Source organism: Triticum urartu, chromosome 5A (assembly GCF_056163025.1).
Source record: "Triticum urartu cultivar PI428250 chromosome 5A, HENAU_Tu73, whole genome shotgun sequence".
Classification (NCBI taxonomy): Eukaryota; Viridiplantae; Streptophyta; class Magnoliopsida; order Poales; family Poaceae; genus Triticum; species Triticum urartu.
The window spans coordinates 9009063-9024415 of record NC_141877.1 but is presented as its reverse complement, the minus strand read 5'-3'; the positions used below and the strand labels follow the sequence as shown (position 1 = coordinate 9024415).

The window sequence follows — 15353 nt, the reverse complement described above, 5'->3', positions numbered from 1 at the left end:
ATCGCACCTTATCTCTATTAGTTCATTACTAGGGGTAACATGGTCTTTTAACATGTCATTTAATAACCTCTAGTCCATGTTTAGTCCCTGGAACCAAGCAGGTAGGGACTAGGGACTTTTTAGTTGGGATTAAAAAAGTGATGGATGGGCTCGGGCTTGCGGCGCGGAGAGAGAGAGAGATGGATGTGGCTGGGTTGGGGGTACGCCAGCCGGCTTAAATAGATGGATTCGGCCTCGGGCAGCCAGGGAGAGCGGTGCCATGCGGCCTTCACATCCCCATCGGAGGAGATGTCCGTCGGGTTTTCGGGCGATTCTGTGTGGGAGCTCATCGTCAATTCGACATGGTAGACGCCTCAGGGCACCCTCATATCCGCCCTACATTTGTGTTGGATATAAGAGCATCTCCAGCCGCGCCCCCAACAGGCCCTCCCCAGGCGAATTTTTAGCGTCGGTGGGCGAAAATCGGCCCAGTCGCGCCCCCAGGAGTCAGTTTTTCGCCGGGTTGGGCCGAAATAACAGCCGGCGCGCCCGAGCCGAACCCGGCGCGCTGGGGGCGCCGGCACAAGCGAAAAGGGGCGTGGGCCCGCTCCGTCGACAAGAGGAGGGCTTTTTCCCGCCGTTTCTTCCCGCTTTCCCTCCCATTCTCTCCACTCCTCCCGCCATTCTCCTCCTCCCTCCCCTCCCAGCCGGCCGCCATGCCGTCGAAGAAGTACGTGATCCCCCGCGCCGCGATGGCTGCGACCAATGCCGTCGCTCAGCCGAAGCAGAGGAAGCCGAGGGCGCCGCCGTCCAAGCCCCCGGGCATGTCCAACGCCGACTGGAGGGCTGAAGTTCAGCGTCGGGAGGCCGTCACCACAGACCGGCGGAACAGGGCCAACGCCAAGAAGGCCCGGGACAGCGCGGCGTGGCTCGCGGCTGTGGCGGCGGTGGGGCAGGTGGAGGCGACTCGCGTGATGATGAACCCGTCCGGCGGCCACAACTCGTACGCGCCCTGGAGCCAGCAAAGCGTCGGCTCTCCGGCCGGTTTCTCGTCGTCGCCGCAACCCTGGGGCTGCACACCGTCGCCGGGCTACGCCGATGGTGACGCGCACGGCGGGTTCAACCCCAACATCACCTTTTCCCATGGTCACCAGTCCCAGCACACGCCCTCGCCCGCCTTCGCCGATGTGCAGTACCCCCTGTACCACTACTCCCCGCCGGCGTACGCATCCTCCCCGACACCCCCTCTCCGCCGTGGCGCGCTGCCCTTCTCTCAAGCCTCCACGTCACATCTCGGCGATGTCGACACGGCCGAAGCCGACATGGAGGACATCATCACGGCTGGCTCGGCCGCCGCCACCGCGCCCCCCGGGTTTACTACCTAGGACGACACCGCGAAGAAGAGGAACACCGACCTGGTGTTTCTCATGGGCGGGGCGGACATACTCCAGAGCACCGACGAGAAGTTCAAGGCGTAGTTCATGGCGGAGCGCGGTCTCATCCTGAACCAGCTGCCGTCGACGACGCCGCCAACTCCCACGCCATCGCCGCCGCCAAGCCCGAGCGATGATGCCTCGACAACGCCCAGCAGCGCAGACGCCGCCCAGCACAGAAGCAGCTCCGACACCGCCAAGCCCGCGCACGCCGACTCCGCCGATGCCGGAGGCCGACCCCGCCGTGTGATGCGCTTTGTACGCGCATCCTTTCTTTTTTGTGCGCCGAACTTTTCATTCGATCGCCGAACTGTGGCAAGATGATCACCGAACTGGGTCGCTGTGATCGCCGAACTGTGGCAATATGTGGCTTTTTTGCGAGCAGGAATGACCTCGTTTGAATTTGCCGCGCCTTGGGGGGCGCCGCCTGGGGACGTGGCTGGAAGCTAGGTCGTCATCAAAAGCCAATCTAGCGCGGGTTCACCCCCAGGCCGCTATTTTTCGCCGCCTAAGGTTTGGCGGTCAGTCTGCACTCGCCTGAGTCCGTTTTTGTTGACGGGTCACTGAACACACCGTCCACACGGGGGTTTGGGGGTGTAGAAGTGGTATGCCTCCAAAAGGCGACAATGTGAAAAGGCAAAGTTTTTATTAGCCTCAGCTGCTGCTGCTGCTGCTCCTGCGCGGCAGAGTAGCTCTATAGGCTTTGGCTAGTACTACACAGCAGCAGGCAATAGGCCCGCAGAGATGATAGAAGATGACAAGAACCCCCATGCTTTCCAACCTCCAACTCCTGCTTTGCAGGCGAAAACGGGCTGCCATATCTGGCACCGCCCTCCCACGACTCCAATCATCAAACTGGGAATTCACGGGCGTTGCCCCTTGCTTTGTGCTCGTGGACTTTCTGCTCGATGGTGGGTTGCTCAAAAGAAGCGGAACGTTTTCACTTGGGAGGCTACTACCGTCTCAAAAAGGCATGGCCGCTCCCCGCTTGCAAACTCCAATCCCATCGCCGCTTTTAATCTCAAATGAGCTTGACCTTCACTTTTTTTCTGAAAAGAAAAAAACAAAAGAGCTTCACCTTTGGCCGACTGTCCTGCTCGAATCCGGAGACACCAACACAATTTTCGCTTCACATCAATCTGTTGGCTGGCCCCTCAAAAATCTTATTTCAGAATCCGTACTCTCCTACTCATGCCCGACGATCGGGAATCTAGGGTATGCGCCAAGGCGCCTTATCAGCAGGCGCGCTAGAGCCCAAGTAGTTGTCTGATGGTTGTTATCACAGGATCTGAATCACACACGCGATTAATGGATGAACACACAGAGACGATGACACAGAGTGTTTTTGCGTTGCGTTCAGTCTGCAACTTTTTTTTTTCTCATTGTTCTCTTCTCTTATTCAGAATTACAAGCAAACGTGTGAAGCCCCACGATCCGTGAGTCTTGCGCCATCCCACGAGCGGCATCATGTGTCTACAGGAATCGGTCCCGGATCGTTACGCGATGACCAGGACAACTAATCTTATCTAAAACTGTCTACTGAAAAAAAAACTGAACTAACTTGCAGCTGGCAACGACAACAGCGTGACGAGCTACACTGCAGAATACAGAGATAAAAGACTAAAAAACAGAAAAAATGCACAAGGATTATTCAACATTCACTCCCTAAGACTTGTGCATCTTTGTAACCTCCACCATACCGATCTTTGCTCGCTGCTCCTGAAGTTTGCCACGGCCAAGTGCTTTGGTAAGCAAGTCAGCCATCTGTTCTCACCTTGGAATTTCCAGCATGTACGATCTCCATTGGGTCTAGCGCTGCATGCACCATGTTTATTCACCTTTGAAAAGAAGTATAAACCATAAAAAATTTACATTTCAGCTTAGCATTTCAATAATCCTATATAATACACATAGGATTAGACTAACTTGTAGCACGTGTTAACATTTTTTGCATTTTTTAAGGGGCACCAACAGATGTGAGCGTGTGTGTGTGTGTGTGTTGTGTTTTTTGAAAATAAAAACAATTTTTTTAGGGAAAAAATAAAAACAATTTAATGGAACTAGTAGTAGCAAAAAGAGGGAGAGGGATGTGGGTGAATGCAGATCCTTCTCGGCTCCTATTGGCTTATTATTAATAACATCTCTCCCGGGCGCGCGGGCCCGGCCACCCAGAGACGCAGCGCGTGAAATGAAAACCCAATAAGAGATTTACCACCCGACCCGTTTTTGACCGGCAAAGGAGCTCCGATGCCTTTTTGACAGCACAAAGCGAAGCTCTCTCTCTCTCTGTGTCCAGTCCAATCGGACGGATAGCTGTCGCGTCCGGGACCGGGCCGGGGGGCGCCTAGCAAGCAGAACCTACCTGAGAGAAACCGCCGGAGAAACTGGAGGGAGGGCGAGGGACGGCGAGGGCGAGGTTTCCCGGAGCAGGCAGAGGCAGGGAGGAGCACTCCAAAAATCTCAAGGTACAGGTCCGCTCCGTTCCCCCCCATCTGTTTCTCCCTGGGTGCGGTTGTCCGACCAACTCCCCTATCGGGAGGGAAGGGAATGTGGCGGCGCCTCCATGATCCATCCGGTGCCTAGCGCGCGCCGGAGCCCGGAGCGAGAGCCACAGGGTTTGCCCCGCGCGGCTTGATTTGGGGGTTTTTGGGGGTTTTTGGGAGGTGTTGTTGGTTTCGATTCCAACGACTCTTGGGCCTGTCCGCCATCCACCCTTGTGCGGTTCCGGTGATTTTGTTGGAGGGAGCTTCGGGGGGTTCCGGCCGATTTTTGGCTTGCGCTCGTCGCGAATGTTGGTCGTGGTTGGAGCAGCCCCCCCGACCTGTAGCGTAGCGGCAGCGGGGAACCGATTTTTGGCTTGGAAGCCAAAGCCTTCCTTTTTTTTTTGATGCTACTAGTATATACTACCTCCGTTCCTAAATATAAGTCTTTCTAAAGATATTTCAACAAGTGACTACATACGGAGCAAAATGAATGAATCAATGCTCTAAAATATGTCTACGTACGTCCGTATGTTGTAGTTCATTTGAAATGTTTAAAAAGACTTATATTTAGAAACCGACGGAGTACTGGGCATTCAACTGTAGCAGGGATCTTTTTCTTTCACATCAATAATGTGTCCCACCTTTGCGTGTGGATGTGGTCGCTTCCCCGCTGTGCGCGCAGCAGTACGTACCCGAAGGCTATCTCGTGGATCTGTAGAGAGTACTAGTTTTCTTCTTCTTACTTATGGATGCACATTCGGGCTGTTCATTCTACCCCGAGGTGACATTGTGTTTGCTTTCGAGCTCGAGGTAGGCAAGGCTTAATTCCTATCCGATTCTCAAAGCCCAGTTGTTGGATTCCGGCCCTAAGCGCGAGTTCTTGCTTGCATTGCATGGGATGTTTGCCACATGTGTGCATGCGCAGTTTCTACATCAGATCGAAAACGTCTTTGTTTTGCTCTTGGGACCAGCGATTTGACTTGCTGCAGCTGCTGGTGGAGGAATGCTTCCTTCCGGTCATAACCTAACCTGTGTTTCAAGTTCAAGTGCTGCGATTTGTTTGCGTGTCCTCAAGGCGAATCACGGATTCACCCAGGTTCCGGTTTTGGTTTGCTGCCTTCACTTCCACTAAAGAGTTTCAGATGGAATGCTACTGACTGGAGCAAGATTCTTTCTCTAGACCGGATCCCCATTCTTTCTTTGAGAGGTTTCTTTGGTCGGTGCTTGGCATATTGCTACTCGATCGGCTACTATTTGATGGTGTCTTGTTGAGTTCCAATCATGCATGTCATGTGGTCGCTTCCGCCGTCAGTCTGCGTGGAATTGTTTCAGTTTGCGCTTACTTCTGCTTGCTTATGAGTACTCCCTATCCATTTTGATGACAAGTATTTTTGGACGGAGGGAGTAGTATTTATTTCCTAACGAGATTCTCTCCAGTCCCTTTCAAATCCAACAAGTGCTTGTTGCTGGTACTAGTACTACATGGATAGGAGTAATTGTTTTTTAGTTCCTTTTGCTGTTATGCTATTGGCCTTGGATAAATAAATGGATATAATACTATTCCTGATCCCAAAAATAAACTGCAACTTCCTACTACGTACGAGTACTACTCTACAGTTAGCTAGTCAGTTTGTTTGTTTGTTTGTTGATGCATTTCCTGTTCCTAACCAAGATGTCCTACTCATCAACTCTTGTTTACGTATTGCAGTACTACTGGCCATGGACGATCCTGCTGCTCAGCCTCCTGTGGTTGCTGCTGCTCAGGCTCAGGCTCAGGCTCAGGCTCAGGCTCAGGCTCAGGCTCAGGATAAGGATCAGGATATCACGCCCTTGGTTAATTGGGTCCCAGTGTTTGAACGAAGCAAAGCATCGGTCTTCCTCATCCAGGTTACACTTTACACCAGTAAGACGTCGGGTGAATGAAGCCCGGGTTATCGCTGGGGCAGCCGGCTCCAAGACTCGAGAGCAGCTGAACGCAATTTTCGCATCACGGTGGCTAACAGAAACTGGCATCTCCTCGCACATGGATGGCGCCTACCTCTACATTCTCACCACCGCACACATTGTGGATCATCTGTTCCATGCGGTCTACAGGCCAATTGATCCAGCCACGGTGAACCGGCTCTTTACAATCGAGGTCACATGTTTCCATGCCGAGAGAGACTTCGCAGTTAATAGGAACATGGTCGGGGATCGCACCTACACGCCGGCGACGGTCTGCGGGATTGACTGCCTCAGGGATTTGATGATGCTGCGCGTCGATCGGGCAGAGCTGGCCGTGAGGGGCGTCGGGCAGCAGAGGGTGCAATGCACACGGCAGCACCCGGTTCTGCAGTTTGACGGAACACGCGAGTTTGGCATGCAGTGCACGCTCGTTTCGTGGCCTGCCTTCCGTCCCTGCACCTTCGCCACGGGCCTTCAGTGCCTCCACCGGTTTCTGACTGGCATGAGCACCAACCCAGTTGGGTATGATATGGAGCTGCTCGAGGCTTACATCGGATCCGATCAGGGGTCCTCGGGAGGCCCTCTCTTCAACGCCGCTGGCCAGGTAAAGGGTATTCTACACGCAGGGAGTGGGACGCACTCACAGTTCATTTTGCCCGGAGATATTCTACCTTTCATCCAGAACAATGCCCCCCCTCAGCCACCTTCAACGTCATTTTCATCTCCCCGGGGTCCCAGAGAAGGAGGAGGAGGAGGAGAAGGAGGAGGTGGTCCCAAGCGCGGTCCTAACAAAGATGACAAGTCGGGTCCATCAGATCCTCCAAAGCGCCGTCAGAGTGTCCGTGACAAGGGCAAGGCCACCGCTGCATGGGGATCCGGCCGGCGGAGGTACACGCTCAGATCCCACGACAAGGGCATGGCCGTTGGTGCAGGTGGATCCGGCCAGAAGTATCTGCTTAGACCCCGCTCATGATCAGTTACTAGGTTGCTTCATTCCCAGGCCAGAGGATACTCATGCAGAGTGGCCACGATGCACATCTAGAGTTAGTAGGCTAGCTGAATGATGAAACACAACGTTTTTCTTTATTATTTATTTTATCTGTGGGATGAACAACTTTTGTAAGCATTTGCTCCTCCACATTTACTCCCAGCTACCCGTGATTGTTTCTACTGAATTGAATCTATTGATTGACTATGCTTTAGATGAGGCCAGCCATTTTGTTTATCAAGAGGCCAACGTATCTTCTACTTCGTAACTATCTTTTAGTCTTATCTGGTTAAGTTTCACTTATTGCTTATCCTTTTTCAATCGTGAAGAATAGATAGCTTTGTTTCCATTACATCCTATATCAGCACGGTTGTCATACTGACATTGACAGCCTTTGCATTACATATAAGAGCATCTATATAACCGGACCCCACATACCCCGCCCAAACGCCGGGGTGGAAGGCCCGGTCACTGCCTTGACGCAAGAACCACACCCAACCGCGCCGCGCAAATCCGGTCAAAATGTGCGGACTGGCACTCCCTGTGTCCGGCTCTTATCTGGGCTGGATACGGGGGCGCCCGGACGCGCCCGTCATGTAGGACTGATTGCAAGGGCCCATGCGGTCACACGCAGAGACCGTCGGACCGACGGGTGAGGGAGTCCTGGATTAGGGGGTGTTCGGATAGCCGGACAATACCTTCAGCTGGACTCCAGGACTATGAAGATACAAGATTGAAGACTTCGTCCCGTGTCCGGATAGGACTTTCCTTGGCGTGGAAGGCAAGCTTGGCGATGCGGATATTCAAGATCCCCTACCATTGTAACCGACTTTGAGTAACCCTAACCCTCTCCGGTGTCTATATAAACCGGAGGGTTTTAGTCCGTAGGACAACTTCATCATACAACAATCATACCATAGGCTAGCTTTTAGGGTTTAGCCTCCTCGATCTCGTGGTAGATCTACTCTTGTACTATCCATATCATCAATATTAATCAAGCAGGACGTAGAGTTTTACCTCCATCAAGAGGGCCCGAACCTGAGTAAAACTTCGTGTCCCTTGTCTCCTGTTACCATCCGGCCTAGACGCACAGTTCGGGACCCCCTACCCGAGATCCGCCGGTTTTGACACCGACATTGGTGCTTTCATTGAGAGTTCCACTGTGCCGTCTCAATCAGGAAGGATGCCTCCTCCCGTCTTTAAAGACGGCGCCGTCGCTAAGGGAGCCTTGGCTGTCGGCCAAACTCTCTGGCTAGGTGGTTTCCTCATGACCACCTGTTCGGCCGTTGCGCCGACGGTGACCTCTCGGGTCATCAAAAGCAACCTTCACGTCAGCTCGGAACTTGTCGAGCAGCTAGATCCAATGGAGCTCTCTTCCGTAAACGAGCTCTTGGATCGCATCGCCGCCCTAGGGGTCGCTACGGATTACGACCAGATTGGGCTTAAACCCGATCTAAGAGAAATCAACTCTCCCCAAGCCACCCACCACGTCGCCGTGGTAGAGGCGCAGTGCGGCGACCCTTCATCTATTTGAAGGACTAGCTACGTCCGAATTCCCGTCCCCTCCAAGCCGGATACCCGCGGAGGGAAGGATGTAACTCAAGGCCTGAGCTTAGAATCAGGCAACGGGCTAGACTCATTGGACAACATCCAAGAATCCGAACTTCAGAGTTCGGAAGCTCTTCGGCCTCTGAATCTTAGATTGGGTGAGGTTTCAGATTTAACGCCACCCACCCACCCGAACATAAGGGATCTTTCCCAAATCAGGCAAAAGCCCGAGGAAACAGTACATCATTACTGGGCCAGATTCCTCCTGGTTATGAACAGGATAAAGGATTGCCGCGAGGGAGACGCAATCTCAATCTTCTGCAGTAATTGCACGGACGAGGGAATCCTCAACGTCATAAGTCGTCGTGATATTACACGCTTCGCTGACTTAGGCATCCATAGTACAAAAGTACTGTGCGATGGAAAGCGCCTGGAAAACCGAAATAAAATTTTGGGATAATCCGGCCCTGAATAGCAATCCCGTCCGAAATAAGAGGGTGCATCATCATCAGGCACCTGGGTTAAAAACCAAAAAACTAAAACCCTTTACAGAGCATGGAACCGTACTGGAAAGATGGCTCGATGGACCCTGTAAAATTCATAGTACAGAGGACGCCACACCAACTGACAACCTTAGAGCATGTTGGATACTCCGGCAGGTGGCCAAAATTGGCGAGGACCTCTTAATTTTGGAGGCCGCAGAAAACCACCCCGGGGACACCAGTACCGTTCTCGCAGTCTTCGAGACCTTCGCATCAAACAATATGCGAAAAAGAACACTCCGCAGCCTTGCCGAAGTCTATCAAGTAGCAACAATAAACCCATGGAGCGACACAGCTATTACCTTCAACGCAAGTGATGAACCTAAATTCCGAACAGCCCGAGCACCAGCCGCATTGGTCCTCAGTCCAATAGTGGACGGCTTTCGCCTCACCAAGGTACTCATGGATGGAGGCAGCGGATTGAACCTCATTTATGAGGAAACCCTTCAAAAAATGGGATTAGACTGGAACCGCGTTGAGCGAAGCAGCACAACCTTTAGAGGAATAATCCCCAGTCGGGAAGCGCGCTGCACAGGAAAAATCACACTAGATGTGGTGTTCGGCACGTCGGATAATTACAGGTCCGAAGAGGTCACGTTTCAGGTGGCCCCGTTCAGTAGCGGATATCACGCCCTACTAGGGCGGGAAGCATTTACAATCTTCCAAGCAATACCCCATTACAGGTACATGAAGCTCAAGATGCCCGGGCCGAACGGAATTATCACTCTCGCTAGTGATCCGGACATAGCACTCCGCGTCGAAAACAAGACAGCCGCATTGGCCCTGGAGGCACTATCCGAAGCCTTAGCGGCTGATGAACTGACTGCGCTGCGCTCCACGGTTAACAGGGATGATGTGATACTCGACAAGAGATCTAAGTCCACATCCTTTAAGCCAGCAGACGAAATAGTCAAATTCCAGGTCCATCCAACAGACCCAATAAAACAGCTTCCATCGGGGCACGATTAAACCCTGATATGGATGCCGCACTGCGAGAATTTCTACGTGAAAATTGGGACATCTTCGCCTGGCATCCTTCAGACATGCCAGGAATCCCACGCAGGCTGGCCGAACACAACTTAAATATCCTAAAAGGATTCAAACCTGTCAAACAAGCCCTTCGGCGTTTTTCCGAACCCAAGAGACAGGCCATGGGAGAGGAGCTAGCCAAGCTACTGGAGGCCGGATTCATTAGAGACATAAAACATCCGGACTGGCTAGCAAACCTGGTGATGGTACCAAAGAAGGACAAATCCTGGCGCCTATGTGTTGATTTTAAAGACCTTAACAAGGCTTGCCCAAAGGATCCCTTCCCTCTCTCCCATATCGATCAAATTATCGATGCCACCGCAGGACACGATTCGTTGTGTTTCCTCGACGCATACGCCGGTTACCATAAAATCAAGATGGCAGAATCAGACCAAGCCGCAATGGCATTCATCACACCATACGTCCCATTCTGCTTCAACACAATGCCCTTGGGGCTGAAAAACGCCGGCGCAATATATCAACGCATGATTCAGACATGTCTGGCAAACCAGATCAGCAAGACAGTGGAGGCGTACGTGGATGATGTGATCGTCAAAACAAGACATGTCGAATCTCTAGTAGACGACTTGAGGCTAACATTCGATAACCTCCAAAAATACGACATCAAGCTCAACCCGGAAAAATGCGTTTTCGGCGTTCCAGCCGGAAAGCTCTTGGGCTTCATTGTATCCGGTAGAGGAATTGAAGCAAATCCAGCCAAGATCCAAGCCTTGTCGCAATTGGATATCCCAAAGGACCTCAAACAAATAAAAAAATTAACTGGATGCGTGGCGGCTCTAAGCCGCTTTATCTCCCACTTGGGAGAAAAGGCACTACCCCTTTATCGCCTCCTTCGGCGCACCGAACACTTCGAGTGGACGGATGCGGCCACGGCCGGACTCGATGAAATAAAAGCCATATTGGCAACAAACCCAGTCCTGGCCGCGCTAAACACCGGCGAACCAATGCTATTGTACATTGCAGCAACCCATCAAGTTGTCAGCGCAGTGCTCGTCGTCGAGCGGGAAACGGACGGAAACAAATTCCCCCTTCAAAGGCCGGTCTATTACGTGTCCACTGTCCTCACTCCATGCAAATCACGGTACCCACATTAGCAAAAGATTGCATACACGGTATTCATGGCATCCCGGAAGCTACGACACTACTTTCAAGAGTGTTCCATAACAGTAGCCTCGGAAGTACCACTCAACGATATTATCAACAACCGCGACGCAACGGGCCGGATCGCAAAATGGGCCATCGAGCTCCTCCCGTTCGATATAACCTATAAGCCACGGCGAGCTATTAAATCGCAAGTTTTGGCCGACTTCGTCGCAGAATGGACGGAGGCCGAGCTCCCTAAAGAGTACGACACATATTCAAACTGGATCATGCATTTCGATGGCTCCAAAATGTTGGCCGGACTAGGGGCTGGCGTCGTCTTGACGTCCCCCATAGGAGACACGGTTCAATATGTGCTCCAGATCATGTACACGGACTCCAACAATGCAGCCAAATATGAGGCCCACCTACATGGTCTCCGGATGGCAGTATCCATGGGCATTCAACGCCTAGAGGTACGCGGGGATTCGAACCTTGCGATATCCCAAATAAACGGAGACTTCGATGCCAAGGATCCAAAAATGGCAGCTTACCGCAACGCCGTCCTAAAAATGTCAGCTCGGTTCGAAGGGCTGGAGTTTCATCATATAGCCCGAGAAAACAATCAGGCAGCGGATGTCCTGGCACGCATTGGAGCAAAACGCAATGCAGTCCCCCCCAACATATTTTTAGAAAAGACTGTTCAAGCCATCCGTAGCATGGGAGGGGGAACCCGCAGATAACAGCCCGGACCTAACCGCACCACTCGACGCCGAACAATCTGACATAATTGGAGGCCCTTCCACTGAAATTACACCTTCAGCCCACGTAATAATGGCGTTCATCGCCCCGTGGACAGAACCATTCCTAGCCTACCTTACTAGGCAGGAACTACTAGAGGACCAAAACGAGGCACGCTGCATAGTGCGGCGATCTAAAGCCTATAAAGTCCACGAGGGAGAGCTTTATAAGAAAAGCACTACCGGAGTCCTTCAAAGGTGCATCTCCGAAGAGGAAGGGCGGAACTTGCTGGCTGAAATTCATGCCGGACTCGGTGGCCACCACGCTGCAGCTCGGTCCCTTGTAAGCAAGGCTTTCTGTACGGGCTTTTACTGGCTGACGGCCTGAGCAGACGCTCAGGACTTGGTCCAACAATGCGTCGGTTGCCAGCTTTTTGCAAACCAAAGCCATATGCCACCCACCGCCCTCCGAACTATCCCCATCACTTGGCCTTTCGCGGTCTGGGGGCTTGACATGGTTGGACCCCTTAAAGGTGGAACCCACAAGAAAAAATACTTACTGGTCATGGTGGATAAGTTCACCAAATGGATAGAAGCCAAACCTATTAAGACGGCCGAATCCGGACCTGTGATAGACTTCATATCCGGGGTTGTACACCGTTACGGCGTCCCCCACAACATCATCACTGATAACGGCACAAACTTCACTGCCGACGAGGTAAAACTCTGGTGCAAAAACATGGGCATCAAGCTCGACTATGCTTCCGTCTATCACCCACAAACTAACGGCCAGGTCGAACGTGCAAATGGTCTTATCATGAGCGGCATTAAACCCAGACTAGTGCGGTCCCTCAAGAAATCTAACACGCACTGGGTAGAGGAGCTCGACTCCGTACTCTGGGGGCTGCGGACCACGCCGAATCGCACCACCGGATACACACCATTCTTTATGGTGTACGGCGCAGAGGCAGTTCTGCCTTGCGACATAATCCATGACTCACCTCGAGTGCGCATGTACGAAGAAAGAGAAGCCGAGCTCGATCGGCAGGATAACTTGGACGCCTTGGAGGAGGAGCGTGACGTGGCAAAAGCCCGTTCCGCATTTTATCAATAGCAGGCTCGAAGATATCAAAGCAGAGAAGTACGGGCCAAAAATTACAATGTTGGCGAACTAGTTCTACGCCTGCCGATAAGAAAAAGGACAAACTCAAGCCCAAGTGGGAAGGTCCCTTCATAATCGACCAAGTCCTGACTGGTGGAGCGTACCGCCTGCGAGATGCATCGGATAACCGACTCGAGCCGAACCCATGGAACGCCGCCCGTCTCCGAAGATTCTATGCCTAGCACCGAACTCTGTGTTTGTCTCCTTCCTCTATCCATTTTTTACATTTTCTGTCTTACATTTCTCTCCTTCCCCTCTTTTCTCTTATAGCCCTTGAAGGCTCATCAAGTGACGCGCTACCCGCGCTCATTAAACCTGGGGGCTTCTTTAAACAGAAGCTTATTTATATGGGCTTCACGCCCAACACATGCATCAAACTTCCGCATGTACCTTTTCTTCACCATTATATGCATCGATATGACTTAAGTTTTGGCCAAGCTGGGTTGCCTGGCTCCTGTGCTTACCCCTACGTTCCTGATTGTTCGGCTAGGCGGTAAAGGGAGCACCTCTACAATTGTTACTGCCGGATCAGCTGGATGTGTACCTCAGACTGGGTGAAGCCGAAAGCTAGCGTTCTTAAGGGAATATTCGGTCGGTGAACTAAAAGAAGACCTTTTTTTTACTTATTTATATACATGCCCCCAGATGATTTTCCTGCATTTGCAGTCCGGACATGCACTTTAGGGCATGCCTCCCAGAGAAAGGAATCCCTAACAGAACTATTCTCTCTGGAAGATGTTTCTTACTAACCATGTAATATAACATAACTAGCTGGGCACTTGTCTGATAAAGCACTAATGACCCCTACGCCTGGTCTCCATGCATACCCCGGTTCGTACATAACCGATAGGGTATTCGGACACACTCCGGACCGTCAGGTCCCGAGGTAGAAGAGAAAAGGTCGGCAATGACAAACGATCTACAATCCGGCTAGAAGGCATTACACATGTCAATTAAAAATTACATAGTCACTCTGACTGATTGTATTCCTCTTCTATACCATCTAACAGGCTGTCTAACTTACAGTCCTGCTGGGAATACTTTGCGGCCAATTCTACTTGGCCGTATACTAAGCTTACAGGGATCTCCTTCCCATCAGGCCCCACAGGTCCGACCTCGGCCATGTGGTTTGGGTCAGACTTCATGTACCGGGTCTTCACCATGGCCCAGGCCTCCCTAGCGCCTTGTCGGCAGGCCGATATCTTCCACAACCGGAAGCGCCGCCGAGCTCCCTTAAGCTTCTCCGCAAGCTCTCCAAGGCCCTCGGGCATGGAGTGGGAAGGCCATAAGGCTTGGGCAATGCCTCGCATCGCCTGCCGAACTCGCTCGTGCAGTTGCGAGAGCTCGGGAAGAAGGTCACCCGTAGAACCGGGCATCTCCTCTGCAGGACGACCTGTTAGCATACCTACAGACATTGCTCTGTTAGTCGACTTCCTCGCCGAACTCTTTTTTTCAAAAGATTCGCTTAAGCACTTACTAAATATGCCGCGTCGAAGCCGCTGATTCTCCTTAGTGGAGTCCGACAGCTGGCCACGAACATCTTTAAGTTCAACGTCCAGCTTGGTGTTGGCATCCTGAAGATCATTCTTCTCCCGCCTCACCCTTGTCAGCATACTCTCACCGGCCTTTAGCCGGCGTAAGAGTTGTTGCCTCTCCGGATCGAGTCCGGCGCCATCTGCAATATGATTTGTCAGATTTACACCCACGCCGCACTTTGCAAAATACTAATCTTTCGAAGTGTATCTTACCAGAGGGGGTCTCTTTGGGCTCCCCTGCCGCGGCTAGTGTGGCCTCCAGTTGGGCTTTGCACTCTTCCAGCTCCTGGGACAGTACGGTATTCTTCTCTGTAAGAACCTGCATAACAAATGATCCTTAAATCAGTTACTCTAACTGTTTCAAGTCTCGGGGGCTACTGGTATATATATATATATATATATTTACCAAAATTTTCTTACCCGTATGTCTTTTACATACTGCTCCGTGGCTCTGGCTAAACCATTTTGAGCGGCACGGAGGTACGCATCTCCTGAATTGAAGGCATCTAATGCCTCTCGGGGGAAACAAGCGTCGCGAAGAACTGTCCGGCGATGCCTGTGGTTCATGGCACTCTCCACCTCGGAATTGGTGGCAGACAGCCTGTCCGCATCCTCTGTCGGAGGAGCGTCTGGTGCGCGCCTTGTGCTCGACTCCGCTTCTGGGCCAGGCGTTGGGGCCTGGCTGGTGGAGGCGCAATTGGCAACCTCTCCGGATGTAGTCCGGCGAGGTCTCTTCGTCCTGAAGATAGCATGAACGTTAATATGCCTTGAAGGAATAACACCAGGGAAAAAGAGGGTGCACTATACCTTTGCGCCGGCATCTCTGTCCGGACTACATTCCTTTTTACCCCACGGGACCCTGTGGCCCC

General features: G+C 52.1%; 1 protein-coding gene across 1 annotated transcript; it reads left to right on the top strand.

The window, feature by feature from the left end:
- The first annotated feature begins 1460 nt into the window (after window positions 1–1460).
- On the top strand, window positions 1461–7041 carry LOC125506865 (uncharacterized). Its single transcript, XM_087523126.1, has 2 exons — window positions 1461–1670; window positions 5604–7041. Exons 1-2 carry the CDS (start codon window positions 1461–1463, stop codon window positions 6810–6812), a joined length of 1419 nt encoding a protein of 472 aa, XP_087379252.1. The 3' UTR covers window positions 6813–7041.
- Window positions 7042–15353: the final 8312 nt, after the last annotated feature.